Below are 15,825 nucleotides of genomic sequence, written 5' to 3' on the forward strand. Positions count from 1 at the left end.
AATTCCTCAGGGTGAGAAACCCTTTATAACCCTTTATAAGGGCTCATGTGCACTGCAGATGATGAACGCACATTTAGGAGCTGTTCAGCGGGTTTTTTTCAGCAGCTCCTGAACTCACCCTAATGTTTTCCTATGTGTCCATGTACACATCTTCGTTTACAGTCTGTATCAACATTTATAAGCATTTGCATTTGAATTTTTTTTTTCAACTCTTCCAGTTCCTGATGCTGTCCAGAGCCTTTTTTCATCATGGAACATGCATGCAAAGCGTATTCAAGGTGTTCAAATGGACAAAACACTGAACACAGGATGTTCCTACCAAGCTTGTCACACATTGTATTGACCAATTCACACCTCAGACCTCTCCCACCATTGGAAACAAAAGATATGTTAATGACCATTCACACCTCAAATTCCTCATGAAGACCCCATGCCAGTTGGCCTTAATGACTCACTCCACGAGACACCTTTCCCACCCTTGTAAACAAAAGAAATGTTAATGAGCATCTCACACCTAAGCTAATCTCAACACATACTGCTCTCTCTGCTTCTACTCTCTGTATTTCTCTGAAACAATCTGAAATATTTAATAATTTACCACTTTTCAGTGCGTTCTGGGCATTTGGGAGGTTCTCCTGTGCTTATCTTTAAAAAACACTTCTAAATGCAAACGTACATAAACGAGTTATGCAAACGCAGCTAAACAGACGTTTTTTAACCTACGTTTTCCAGCAGTCAGTTTCCATCGTTCAGAAGTGTCCCGTGTATACGGGGCCTAAAGGCCTCGGATGGTAATCATTAATTGCCATAGTAACCACACTGCTCCTCAGACATGGTCGGTCGCTACACAACCATCACCACCTGCCCTTCCATACCAGCACAAATCTAAGGCTGATAAAATCTACCATCTAAAAAGGGGGGACTACATCACTAAATAACAACAGTAATGCCTACAATCCTAACCTAGCACAGAAATAATATGATAACATTGATAATATAGTAATTTAGCATCATAATTGTTTGCACAGCACCGAATTTGTGACAATGGACTATATACACTATTATGGACTTTTTTAGTATTTACTAATGGACATATTAACTACTTGCCAACCGCAGATAGCCAAATGACAGCTACACTGTGGCTGGCCAGTTCTGGGAGGGCGGCATATGACGTCCTCCCAGAACACGCTCTCCTGCGCGCCCCCGGGGACGCGCACCCGGTGATCTTCGTGATTGCTGTGTCCTACAGACACAGCTGATCACGTGATGTGGTAAAAGGACAATCACAGTGGCCTTTTACCATGTGATCAGCCGTGTCCAATGACGCTGATCCCCGGGAAATGCAATTGCCGGTTCTCGGCTGCACTTTCCTCACGCTGTCAGAGCGTGAGGAAAGTACTGCCGAGAACCGGCAGTTGTCAGAGCAGGGATCGGCACCGATCAGTGCCCTGAAGATCGGTGCCCAGCAGTGCCACCCACCAGTTCCGCCCACCTGTGTCCAGCAGTGCGCCCACCTGTGCCCGGCAGTGCACCCACCTGCGCCCAGCAGTGCCACCCACCAGTTCCGCCCACCTGTGTCCAGCAGTGCGCCCACCTATGCCCAGCAGTGCCGCCCACCTGTGCCCAGCAGTGCACCCTCCTGTGCCCAGCAGTGCACCCACCTGTGCCACCCAGCAGTGCCACACACCTGTGCCCAGAAGTGCCACCTACCTGTGCCCAGCAGTGCCACCCATCTGTGCCCACCCACCTGTGCCCACCAGTGCCACCCACCTGTGCCCATCAGTGCAGGCCAGTCAGTGCCCAGTGCCCAGTGGTTGTGCCAGTCAGTGCCCAGCAGTTCCACCAGTCAATGCCTAGCAGTGCCGCCAGTCAGTGCCCAGCAGTGATGCCAGTCAGTGCCACCTATCAGTGTTGTCTATCATTGCCACCTATCAGTGCTGCCTATCCGTGACACCTCATTAGTGGTGCCTATCAGTGCTGCCTATCAGTGTCGCCTATCAATGCTGCCTATCAGTGCCCATCAATGCTGCCTACTAGTGCCCATCAGTGCCACCTATTAGAGCCCATCAGTGCTGCCTCATCAACGCACATCAGTGAAGGAGAAAAATTACCTGTTTGAAAAATGTTATAATAGAAACAAAGAAACTACTTTTTTTTCAAATTTTTCGCAATTTTTGTTTATAGCGCAAAAAGTAAAGTGCCCAGTGGCGATTAAATACCACCAAAAGAAAGCTCTATTTATGAGAAAAAAATGATAAAAATTTCATATGGGTACAATCTTGCATGACCGCGCAATTGTCTATCAAAATGTGACAGCGCTGAAAGCTGAAAATTGGCCTGGTAAAGAAGGGGGTATAAGTGCCCGGCAAGCGGTTATTAAAAAATATTTTTTTAATTTTTTTTATCAAGAGATTTTAAGGGGTAGCGCATCACATGGTTGGTATGTATTCTTGATAGGTGTGTTAGAGGACACATTATTAGTGGTAGCAGCATCCCTGGTGTTGTCATGTATCACTTTTTTGCATATTTTATTTTGTTTTATTTTTGATATTTTCCTCACATTATTTCATATTTAGGAATTGGGTGCTGACCATACTAGCACACCAAGCGCTGCTACCCCTTACTGTCACCAGAACATGTTTCCCAATAGGAATATTTGCCCTCCATGAATTGTCAATGTCAATTCAAAAATTTTAGATCTCCCATCACTTTATATACTAAAGACCAATACAGAGGCTAAATCTCCCCAATGGGGGCACAGACAGCGCTAAAAACCTAAAACTGGTTTTATAAACACTTTAAATTGTGTAACAAAGCGGCTGCTTAGTCTGTGCTATAATCTTCAGTTCACGTTGTACATCTCTGTAATAGTCATTGTGTGCATGAGAACATATGTGGACTTGTCCTGTGAACTTTATCGTGTTTTTGGAATTCAAAAATGATTATGAATCTCTTGCTAAAGCTGATTTAATAAGACATTGTTTATACACCATATCTATTTATCACTATATACAGTATATATTTTGATGAATCCTAAAATTGAAGGGAAATGCTGCATGTATTATGCTTGCAAACTTACAAGAAAAAATATTCAAAAGGTAAAATACAATCAAAATTATATTCTTACTAAGTTGACAACAGTGTACAGGGACAGATTAATCTCCACTAAAGTTGGAATGGTCCAGTCTTGAACAGGTCGGACATTGGAGTCTGGGATAGTTGGGCCATTTTTCAGGTATTGTACCAAATCATTGAAACTGCAGTTAGTTTCGCCATTGGATGTGCCTGTAAGTATACCTGTAAGTATAGCAGAGATCTGAGAATAAACTTATGGATACCACAGATATTAATATTAGTAATTGATTCTAAGGAAAATTCAATCACTCCACATGCAGCTGGTGCGTACAGTGATCATCAAAGACATGTACAATCTTGTGACAGGGTGGACTTCCATCATTGCAGCCTGTAGGCACACAACCTTCACCACCTATTATTATTATTATACAGTATTTATAAAGCACCAATAGTTCGCTCAGCGTTGTACATTACAAAGAGGGACAGAACATGTGACAGAACAATACCAATACAATGCAAACCATGAGGGGATCGTGGGCCCTGCTCTTTCGAGCTTACAATCTAGGAGGGAGGGGATAGTGGTACAGGAGGAGATAGCTGTGGGGGATGGAGTGGTAGGAAGAGTGGAGGAGGTCGGCAAGTTAGCAGGGGGTAGGCTTCCCTGAAGAGATGGGTTTTCAGGATGCGCCTAAAGGAGAGGAGAGTAGGTGATAATCTGATGGGTTGGGGCAGGGATGGGTGACACCCTGGAGAAGTCCTGGAGGCGGGCATGGGAGGAGGAGACCAGGGAACTAGAGAGAAGGAGGTCTTGTGAGGAGCGGAGTGTGCGTGTTGGGTGGTACTTGGATATTAGGTCGGTGATGTAGTTCGGGGCAGTATGGTGGACAGCTTTGTACGTCAGTGTTAGGATTTTGAATTTGATCCGTTGCGCAATCGGAAGCCAGTGGAGGGATTGGCAGAGGAGGGTGGTGGAGATGGAGCGGTTGGAAAGGTGAATGAGTCTGGCAGCCGTATTCAGGATCGACTGAAGCGGGGATAGCCAGCTGTGAGACAGGCCAGTGAGGAGGGAGTTGCAGTAGTCGAGTCGTGATATGATGAGGGAGTGGATGAGCTGTTAAGTGTTTTCTGGGGTTAGGAACGTGCGTATTTTGTAGATATCCCTCTGCCTAGATCGCCACTGGTACACAGAACATTTTCTTGTGTTAATTTCTAGTATTTTTAATGTTGATAGAAAAAGATACAGGGCCAAACACTGCACGTAAAACTGCTGCCTATTTGTATCTGTCATCTACAGGTACTAGTCTACTTTGCCTAATGGTAAATCAGGCCCTGCCTGTTGGCCGGGGTGCCAAAAAAGAAACCATTGTCATGTTTTTGGGATCTCTAGATTATTAGATATGTATTCAACTTATCTACTATCTTATCTTTCTGGAGATTCTAAGCCCTCATACCATGTGGAACAATAAATTGTTATTGAACAATTACATTTTTAGTGTATGGCCGGTGCTTCATTGTGGATTAGCATAGGACCATGGGCGAGCTCCATCCGATGTCTGATCCTAGTTGGACATTTAACTTTCCTCTTCAGTGACTGTCTCCATGAAAGCATGGGGCAAAAGACAGCAATATAAAACTGAAAGAGGATCTTACCTGTCCTCATGCAATCTAAATCTAGAAAAAAGATTGCTAGAGATATACTTTAATGGTGCGCCCTTTCACTATATACATAGTTGCATGAGATGGCTTTGAAATAATAGCTCTTTATGGCCCCAAACACGGGCATTGGAGCTTAGTGCATAGAGCCTATTACGCTATGCGGCATTTTTTGTATATGCACTTCAGGGAATAGTTGTCAAGCTATGATAAGGGGGTCACTCTGAGAAAATCTTTTCTTGAGAGTGACTATATCTAAACATTATTTTGTTAGCTGCTTTTCTCTGCCACCTCCTATCCCCCGGGATACAATACTTGTTCCAAGAAACAATTGAAGCTGAACCCATCCAATACTGATACTATCGAATTGCAGAGCTGGTTAGGAGTAAGCTCAGTGGGGTAAAATGCGTCTGTATGGGCCGCCTCTAGGTGGAAACTATTGTTATGATCATTTGTGGAATAAACTTGTGAACATGGTGTCATAAGAGTGCAGCTGTTGGTTTTTTCCTCGTTGTGTCGGAATACAGATAGCTCCATTCTAGACTGGCACCTGCTGTTCTTGTGATAGTAGGAGTGCATGCTTGGGAGTGGAGGATGGTGCTCTTTTTATTCAAACTGACATCATTACTTGTTCAGATTGTGGGCAGGGCTTACTGCGCCTAAGTGGGGAACTGGAGGAAGTGCTTGCTAGTGCCCCCAAAAGTGGGCTGAGGATGCCATTTAATGCCAGGTTGGCTTTAAGGCAGTACTCCAACTTAAATGCCATGCTTCTCCAAAAGACCACAACTAACGTGAAATTATAACTTAACTAACTGTACACCCACTCCCACCCCCATTCTAAAGCTATTCTATCTAACCCTGTAAAGAAGAGATCACTATACTTATGTATTCTGAAGCCGCTCTGGTCTGGTCCTAGGCTAAGCTGTCAGCGGCGGTATCTGTATAGAGCAGAGGCAGCCAACAATGGATGTGGCCCATAGTAAGTCTATCGGTGATGTCATCAACTATTTATTTCCCAGCCATTGTAGGATTTCTCCACACAGAAGCCATTGCTGGAGACTAGATCTGAACAGCTTCAGAATAGATAATTATAACAATGTCTTCTTTACAGGGCTAGATAGAATAGCTTTAGAATGGGCGTGGGAGTGAATTTACAGTTAAGTTATGGCTACTTTAACTCCTTGTAATCCATGGCACAGTTCTTTCACCTATTAGACTTCCTCAATACCTTCGTAACTTTTCTCTCTGTACTGTGTGGCTGAGCCTGTATCGGACTCCATCAGTCCAGTAACCCATCACTTCATTTCTAGTGACATTGATCCTTATATTACACTTGAATACTAGGAAACTTGACTCTTGTACAACATCGTGCCTATTATCTCCCAAGGCCTCACTCCTTTTTCCTTCACTATCAGGTTGAGTCCCTAGGATGCCCACGTTGGACCCAGTATTGGAAATATGGTCACTAGGGAAGGAGCCTAAACACACAAGCTCCTCCACTACCAGGGTCTTCGGTCACCTATGTCATGTCACAATGTTTCCCAACTGGCTGGTTGCTTATGCACTCAACACTAGTACTCTAGTTATGGATAATGCAAAACAGCCTCCTCCGAATAACTTCACTGCACGTTAGACATTTCATCTTCTCTAACTCATCTTGTCCCCTTTACATAAGAAGTGGCATAAGTTCATATCTCTGGAACCCCAACTGGGTTCCCACTGGGGGTGGTTAAGTGCAAGAAGTAGTTCACAGACCCAGAACTGTACCTCCAGCTATCTTACTAACGACTGTACCTCCTGAGAGATGGTTACTCTCCTTTTTTATGTGTTTGCCCCAGCAAAGGGTTTTACTTCCCCAAAAAGCCCAGGAAAACCTAGCCAGCAGAGTTAACCCTTACCTCCCATGGAGTACCACCTAAGCAGGGTAAGCACAAGGGTAAGTGTATTATTCTAACACAAAAATATAACCATAGAGATCAATTGAAAACAACAGAACATTTTAGTAAAGCATACACATCTGACATCCACCTGCTTAAAAGATTATAGAAATGTTTTATGATACAAATGTTAAGGATATTCCAGCAAATAAAAAACAGTTGACAACTGGTGTCTGTGCAGAAACCTATGATAATATGTTGTCAGAACCTTTGTTATTATAACCTTTAATGAACATACAATAAACAAAAGTATTCTAATATAAATAAATACATACATAAATCTGTTTCCCATAAAAAATGTATTTAATCATAAACTTACTGTTATAAATAAATAAATAATAGATAATATAATACTTTTTTATGGGATGTAGGAGCAGCATTTAATACTGCACCGAGAGTCTCTCCACTGACACCATTCCTGATAGACTAAGGTTATTAAAGGGTTAGTCCACCCTAACTTATATTTAAGGTTTTGTCTGGCAGCAGTAAGGTAAACCACCTAATGGCTCCTTGCTGGTTTTAGAAATTCTTGCTGTGTTATCACTGCACTTGTGTTGCCAGATCAGGGCACAAAATTAGATGTTAACCACATGCCGCCCAGCCACTGTAGAAATACGTTGACAGGGCAGCACGGCTGGACAAAACCACGTTTTAAAACGTGTGTAATCAAAACAGGTAGGGGGCGCGCACGAGGCACACCCCGCCCTACCTGTCCCGCCGATCACAGCCAGGCCGATGTCAGTTGCCGGGTCACAGTCGGTCATTACCGGCTGTGTCCCGGCGATTAGCGGCAATCACTGACAGAGAGCACAGCTGCAGTAGCTGTGCTTTCTGTCAGTTCCCTAGCAGCTCCTGACATGCTGAGCCAGAGAGAAGAGGTTATCTCTCCCGATCAGCATGTCCCTGTGCAGTACACACCCCCACCCCTAGTAAAACACTCCCCTCACACAGTTAACCCTTTCACTGAATAATAAAGTTAACCCCTTCCTCCCCAGTGCCATTAGTACAGTGTCAGCGGGTTTTTTTTGCACTGATCACTGTATTGGTGTCACTGGGGATGTCAGTGACCCCAAGTCAGTTCCCCCCCACCCGTGTCAGAATGTCCGCCGCAGTCCCAAAGTCCCGCTATAAGTTGCTGATCGCTGCCATAAGTCGCTGATCGCCGCCATTATTAGTATAAAAAAATTTTTTAAATCCCAGTATCTTTCCCGCCATTTGTAAACGCTATAACTTTCATGTAAACTAATTAATTTACATATATTAGGGGTTTTTTTTAGCAAGGACGTCGCAGAATGCATTTTGGCCGACATTTATGACTAAATTTGATTTTAAAATTTTTTTTTACTGGACATGTATAGCAAAAAGTCCAAAATATTGTTTTTTTTCCTCAAAATTGTCAGCCTTTTTTTTTTATAGCGCAAAAAATAAAAAATGCACAGGCAATCAAATACCACCAAAAGAAAGCTCAATTTGTGGAAAAAAAAGGATGTAAATTTCTTTTATGTACCGTATTGCATGACTGCGCAATTGTCCGTTAAACTAGCGCAGCGCTGCATAGCAAAAAAATGGCGTAAATTGCAGTATCTATACCATAGTTTGTAGACGCTATAACTTTCACACAAAGCAATCAATATACACTTATTGGGATTTTTTTACCAAAAACATGGAGCAGAATACATTTTGTCTTAAATTTATAACTAACTTTGAGTTTACTATATATTTTTTATAGCTGAAAGTAAAAAATATAGTTTTTCTTCAAAATTTTTGGTCTTGTTTTGTTTATAGCATGAAAAATAAAAAGCGCACAGGTGATCAAATACCACCAAAAGAAAGCTCTATTTGTGTGAAAAAAGGACGTACATTTCGTTTGGGTGCAGCATTGCATGACTGCGCAATTATCAGTTGAATTAGTGCAGCGCCGAGTAGCAAAAAGAGGCCTGGTCATAAGGGGGGTAAATCCTCAGGAGGGCAAGTGGTTAAATTCAATTTATAGTTAAATACAGTTATTTGCATTTATTTAAGACAAATGCTAGTCATGTTTAACCTTTCAACTTCTAGAGGTTGCGAACCAGAGGAAGGCTAATCCATTATGTTGTACGGGAAGAGTGGGAGCACCAAATGGTGGGTTTGAGACAATGCAACATTAGAAGGTTGGTGGAAACAGGGCCAGAAACTCTTACAGAAAATCTAATTGCTGCTTTCCCCAAGAGATCTGAGAAACAGTGGGTGAGTGTTACTAAATCAAGACCCTGAATTCACTATATCTGGTCTCCCACAACACAAAGAACATAGAAATGCAATTATTTTAGTAAATACAAACTGCTAAATACCTTTTCTCATCAGCAGTTAGAGCAGTCTTGTGACTTCTATCAGTGTCTGGCTGAGCACAGGTTAATCTTGTAGGAGGAGTTTTAATTTTCCTCTGACTGTCCTATGATGCTGCATGACCCATGACCCTCTGTCTGGACAGATTGACCCTGTGCCAATCACATGCAGCCCCCCCCAAAAAAAAATCTCTATGAATACACACTAAAGTGAGCATGTGCAGAGTGTCTCCAAGGGCTCAGTACTATCATTAGATGGATTGGAGGGGATGTGGAAGAAGGGGAGGATCCGAGATGACAGGATCAAACAACCTTTTTACATAAATCGGAGGATTAACCCTTTAGGTTCCACAGTGAGTATAACAAGCATGCTTTACTGCATATGCAGAGCCTTTTTACTGCTTTGGGTTTAGTAACACTTTAAGTCAACAAATGTAAAGGTATGTATAAAAAAAATTATATTACATATACCTTGGGATACCGTCAATGGAGGGAGGGGGCACCGGAGTGGCAAATTGCCAAGCCTGAAGTTATCATTTAAATTACAGCTAAATGAATTTTTTTTTGTTTTGGATTGAGTAGAGAGGTTTAGAATACCTGTCAGATTTGTATTGCTGTCTCAGCTCCCATTAAGGAGAATCACATTCTTTATTTGTCCCATAGTTCCCAACTATCTCCTTTTGAAGGGACTGTCCCTCTTTTACAACCAACTCCTCTTGTCCCATTTCTTCTTCAGTTGTCCTGCATTTTAGCCAGATGTATAAAAATACATTATTTAAAAAACAGCAGTGTTATATTACACTAAATATTTATTCCAACCTCTATATTGTTGCTTCTGTTATTTTAAAAAGTCAGTATAAAGTAAAAATTGGGGTGAAAACAGGCACTTTTGGGTTTAACCAATCATAAATTGCATTATATTTCCTCCTGGTTTGGGCAATTAGGGATGTGGCAGGGATTTTGTCCTTTGCTTACATATTTTGTGTTATAAGGGGTGTTCCTCTTCCTCATCTCAGAAAGTTGGGAGGTAGGATTTGTCCTGTCCACCAATATTACCAAGGGTAAATGTAAAATGAAATCCCAAATTTTGGGTTGTCATCAGAATAATAATAGAGGGGGAATCTTCCAATGGGGACATTAGTTCCAGGGAGCCTGGTGACCACTAGGGATTCCCTCATTTTGGAGAAATGTCCTCTAACTTTCTGTCTTGGCTAAAGGACAGGAAATGATGGAAAATCTCCCCAAAGTGACACAAACACTGATAGGGGTTTAAATCTCCCTTAAGCTGGTGATACACTGTTAGTTGGGGTTTTTCTTCTTGTTTTTTTTAGCCTGTGGGATTCTTTCACCCTGTTTGTGCAGATGGAGTAATTCCCCCTCCACATTGTATTCTGTTAATGCCCCTTAAATAGAAGTTGTTTAAATGAGTGACTTCTGTTCAGCTGAAGTTTGATAGAAGCTGATCCACCTGAAGTTCGATCAGTGTATGTTCAGCTTTACTCTGTACACAATATTTAAAAAGTTTTGCATTAAGTTGTACTTTAACCTGTCATTGATATATCCCTTCCTGGTGGAACACCCTTTAAATAATTTGTACAAATAACTAATATTGCAGTCTAATAAAGCTTAGATGGATTAGCAATGTTATTATATCATGAATAGTGCACCTCTATTAAATGAATACATTTGTCAGTATCAGCTTCATAATAGAGTATGCAGCCCTTATTGTAGTACTATAAACCAAGGGTCTCCAAACCTTCTAAACAAAGGGCCGGTTTACTGTCCTTCAGACTTTAGGGGGGCCGGATTGTGGCTATTGAAATTAGAAAATGTCCTGACATCAGTGGGAGTAAACAATGCCCCATCTTTGATGTCTGTGTGAGGAATTGAGCCCCCTTGGCGTCATTGGGTGGGAAGAAACATGCCCCATCATTGGTGTCATTGGGAGGAACTGTGCCCCATTGTTAATGTTATTGAGAGGAATGGTGCCCCTTCGTTGGTTTTAGTGAAGGGAATTATGCCCCATTGTTTGTGCCTGAGGATGAAATATTGCCGCAAGGGTCAGATAATTGTCAGGGCAGGCGCTGAGGAACAAACAGGCAGGCCTAATAACAATGTAACGCACTGGCTGACGACAACCACCACAGACCGAAGTCCCTTAGGGCATGGAGTCTAAGTCCCAGGCTGCCCTTCACCAGGGCCCCTGATGGTGGGGATGGACTGGACGCAGCCAGGAACCAGGTCGCGGCTCCCGAGACACCCCAGTTGCGGTAATGGCCACCGCCAATGGCGTGTAGCTGGTGGAAAGGACAATAGAGTAGTTGGGCAGGCCGGGTCGACAACAATGGGACAAAACGGTACAGGACAGCAGACGAGAATCACAGGTCACGGGCCGGGTTCAGCAACGGAGGGTCAGATCAAAGGAGAACACAAAGAATGGTTGAGTCACAAGCTGAGTCAGATTACAGGAGAGTCACGAGAGTCAGAACAGAGCTGTAGCAACACAAAGACACAAGACACGGCATGTGCGGACCACAGGCTTATATGTAATCAGCCACACCCCTCTGGGGGATGGACCTCAGAGACCTGAAGGCATAAAAGATTCCCACCATGCTCTGCAGAAATCCAAGATGGATGCCAGCACATGGAGTAACACCGCTGCTCAAGGTAGAGAGACTCCCAATCTCCAAGTACAACTCCTCCTGTACATGCTAGACCAGCTCTTGTGTTGCATAGATGAGAACAATAGAAGTCCGATCGGCTGCACTCCAAACAATCCATTTATTTGAACCAAGATAAAAGCAATACAGACAGTGTAAATACAGTGGGGAACTGGCAGATAAATGCGTTTCATGCTAAAGACAGCTCTTATTCATTACTCCTTAGGGCAGGGGTGTCAAAATGGTGGCCCTCCAGCTGTTGCAAAACTATAAGTCCCATCATGCCTCTGCCTTTGGGAGTCATGCTTGTAACTGTCAATCTTGCAATGCCTCATGGGACTTGTAGTTTGGCAACAGCTGGAGGGCCGCTAGTTTTACACCTGTGCCTTAGGGGTAATTAATTACCCCTTTAGCATGAAATGCAGTTGCCTGCCAGTCCCCCACTGTATTTCCACTGTCCGTATTGGTTTAATCTTGGTTCAGTAAAGTGGACTGGATTGCAGCCGATCGGACTTCCTTTGTTCTCATCAGTGTATGTTCAGCTTTACTCCGTACACAATTTTTAAAAAGTTTTGCATTAAGTGGTACTTTAACCGCCTCCTGCCCACCATATAAGGAAATGACGGATGGGCGGTGGTTCTCTCATTCTGGGAGGATGCCTGGGACACAGCGGATCACCGATCAGCGGAAAGAGCCGATGACGTCGGCTCTGTCATGTGATCAGCTGTGTCCAATCACAGCTGATTGCATGTAAATAAGGAAATGCTAGTTATCGGTATTCCTCTCCTCATGGGCTGTCACATTGACAGCTTGTGAGGAGAGGAGAGCCGGTAATCAGCATTCCTCAGAGGGGACATGTACACTGATCAGTGCCCTGATGATCAGTGTAGCCCCATCAATGCCACCTGTCAGTGCCCATCAATGCCACCTGTCAGTGCCCATCAGTGCACATCAATGCCACCTGTCAGTGCCCGTCAGTGCCCATCAGTGCCCATCAATGCCACATATCAGTGTCTATCTGAGCTGTCTTTCAGTGCCACCTATCATTGCCAGTCAGTGCCGCCTATCAGTGCCCGTCAGTGCCGCCTAAATGTTCCAGTCAGTGCTGACTATCAGTGCCAGTCAGTGCTGCCTATCATTGCTGCCTATCAGTGCCATATATGAGTACTGCCTTACAGTGCCCATCAGTGATGTCTGTCAAAGTCCACCATTGATGCCTGTCAATGCCCATCAGTGCCACCTACAAATGCCTCCTCGTCTGTGCCCATCAGTGCAGCCTATCAGTGCCCATCACTGCAGCCTCATTAGCGCACATCAGTGAAGGAGAAAAATTACTCATTTACAAAATTTTGTAACAGAAACTAAGAACAAAACCTTTTTTTTTTTCAAAATTTTCAGTCGTTTTTGGTTTGTTTAGCAAAAAATAAAAAACCCAGAGGTGATTAAATACCAAGAAAACTCTACCTGTCTAAAACAAAATGACAAAAATTTCATATGAGTGCAGTGTTGCATGACTGTGCAATTGTGATTCAAAGTGCGACAGCGCTGAAAGCTGAAAATTGGCCTGGGCAGGAAGGAGGTGAAAGTGCCCGGTAGACAAGTGGTTAACCTGTCATTGAAGTATCCCTTCCTGGTGGAACAACTCTTTAAAGATTTTTCCTACAAATAACTAATATTGCACAGTGTAATAAAGTTTAGATGGATTATCAATATTATGATATCATGAATAGTACACCTCTATTAAATGAAGACATTTGCCAGTTACCACTAGCAGTTAAGGTTATGCATTAGTGGATACCTCTGTATCAATGTACAGTATATTACATACACGTATATACACTAGAGTAGACTTACAAATTACTGTACAAGATAAGTATTATTATATTCAATTACTTACTCAGCTGGATTAATATACGCAGCAATAAAACCCGGCGATAAGTCATTTCAATAAGAGTGTGGCTCCTGTGTTCTCCCCTGCACACTCATCCATCTGTAGTCACCGGCTGAGCAATGGGTGGTGATATAGTAGGAAACTTGAAGGATGTTGTAGAGGTGAACAAACTTGTTCAGAAATTAGATGTGTCTTGTGATTTTTTGAAAACTGATGTCTTTCTGTCTGAATTAGCATTAGCAAGACATCATGGAGCATGGGTCATCAAAAACTCATCACTATGTGTGTAAAATATGTTCTAACCTTTGTCGCCGAACATTGCTAAGAGAAATATGTCATTATCCTTGTAACTATCCATGGTGACCTGGACATTGCCTGAGGCAGGACATTACTGAAGCCAGAACTGGTTTTGATGTGTACATGGGTGAGGAGACTCTACTGAAGGACAATAAATTAGTAGGTCAATGGCCAGTCATGACGAGGGGCGGACTGACCATTTGGGAACTCGGGCATTGCCCGAGGGCCCGGGGTCAGTAGGGGGCCCCATGAGATGCCCCTGGTACCTTTCATAGGCTTTTTTGGGTGTGGTTTGAGTGTGAGTGAGGACACAGGGGCCCCATGATCTTCTATTGCCCGGGGGCCCCATGAGTTGTCAGTCTGCCCCTGGTCATGACAGCTGAGTCATAGCTGATTCACTGCTTGTGTGCTGAATGCTTGTTCAGGGTTTGCAACTGAAAAATCCTGAAGCCAGGCATTTAGCAATTCCAGCAATGGCAGGACCCATATTTCTCTAGCAATAGGTGTGCTTTTTTTTTTTGTTTTTTTTTTTAAGCAGACAAAAAATTTCTTTATTGAAAAAGAGATCATCACATACAATGCTGGAAAATTAGAAGATCCTACATAGAAAACAGGAATTTTCCCATTGAAAACATTATTATTATTATACAGAATTTATATAGCAGCAACAGTTTACTCAGCCCTTTACAATATAATGGGAGACAATACAGCAACAATACAGTTCAATATTTATTTATTTCAGGTTCCTTATAATAGCACCATCAATTTACGCAGCACTTTACACATACATTGTACATTCACATCAGTCCCTAACCCTTAAGGGGCGTACAATCTAAAGTCCCTAACTCACATTCATACATACACATACTAGGGACAATTTAGGAGCCAATTAACTTCCCAGCATGTCTTTGGAGTTTGGGAGGAAACTGGAGTACCCGGAGGAAACCCACGTAGTCACAGGGAGAACATGCAAACTCCAGGCAGGTGATGCCGTAGTTGGGATTCGAACCAGCGACCCTAAATACAGGAGGGTTAGGAGGGCCCTGCTCCTTGGAGCTTACAATCTAGGACATGGATCATTACTGATACTTATTGAGAAAGGGACATTCTGCAGATGACATACTGTATCATTTAAAACCCAGGTACAATAGTAAAAATTATCTGGTGTATAACCATAAAGACATTGAATGTTAATAGATAAACCGCTGGAGCATCTTGAGTAAGACACAACAATACACATTCCGGGTAGCGTGAAAATCATGAAAGTCAAGACAGGTGAAACTCGAAAAATTAGAATATTGTGCAAAAGTTAATTTATTTCAGTAATGCAACTTAAAAGGTGAAACTAATATATGAGATAGACTCATTACATGCAAAGCAAGATAGTTCAAGCCGTGATTTGTCATAATTGTGAGGATTATGGCTTACAGCTCATGAAAACCCCAAATCCACAATCTCAGAAAATGAGAATATTACATGCAATCAATAAAACAAGGATTGTACATAGAACAAGATCGGACCTCTGAAAAGTAGAAGCATGCATATGTACTCAGTACTTGGCTTGGGCCCCTTTTGCAGCAATTACTGCCTCAATGCGGCGTGGCATGGAAGCTATCATCCTGTGGCACTGCTGAGGTGTTATGGAAGACCAGGATGCTTCAATAGCGGCCTTCAGCTCTTCTGCATTGTTCAGTCTCATGTCTCTCATCTTTCTCGTGGCAATGCCCCATAGATTCTCTATGGGGTTCAGGTCAGGTGAGTTTGCTGGCCAATCAAGCACAGTAATCCCACGGTCATTGAACCAGGTTTTGGTGCTTTTGGCAGTGTGGGCAGGTGCCAAGTCCTGCTGGAAAATGAAGTCAGCATCCCTATAAAACTCATCTGCGGAAGGAAGCATGAAGTGCTCCAAAATCTTCTGGTAGATGGCTGCGTTGACCCTGGACTTAATGAAGCACAGTGGACCAACACCAGCAGATGACATGGCTCCC

General features: G+C 42.9%; 1 protein-coding gene across 1 annotated transcript in view; it reads right to left on the minus strand.

The window, feature by feature from the left end:
* Positions 1–13,898, minus strand: part of LOC149436808 (5-hydroxytryptamine receptor 3A-like) — a 39,718-nt gene extending 25,820 nt beyond the window's left edge. The window contains exons 1-2 of the mRNA XM_089661441.1: positions 13,844–13,898; positions 3,128–3,297 (exon numbers count right to left, since the gene is read on the minus strand). Coding sequence (XP_089517567.1) covers positions 3,128–3,297; positions 13,844–13,898 — 225 coding nt within the window. The remainder of the gene's footprint in view (positions 1–3,127; positions 3,298–13,843) is intronic.
* Positions 13,899–15,825: the final 1,927 nt, after the last annotated feature.

This window comes from Staurois parvus, unplaced genomic scaffold, assembly GCF_062004578.1.
Source record: "Staurois parvus isolate SC_StPar_1 unplaced genomic scaffold, SC_StPar_1.0 ptg001336l, whole genome shotgun sequence".
Taxonomy (NCBI): Eukaryota; Metazoa; Chordata; class Amphibia; order Anura; family Ranidae; genus Staurois; species Staurois parvus.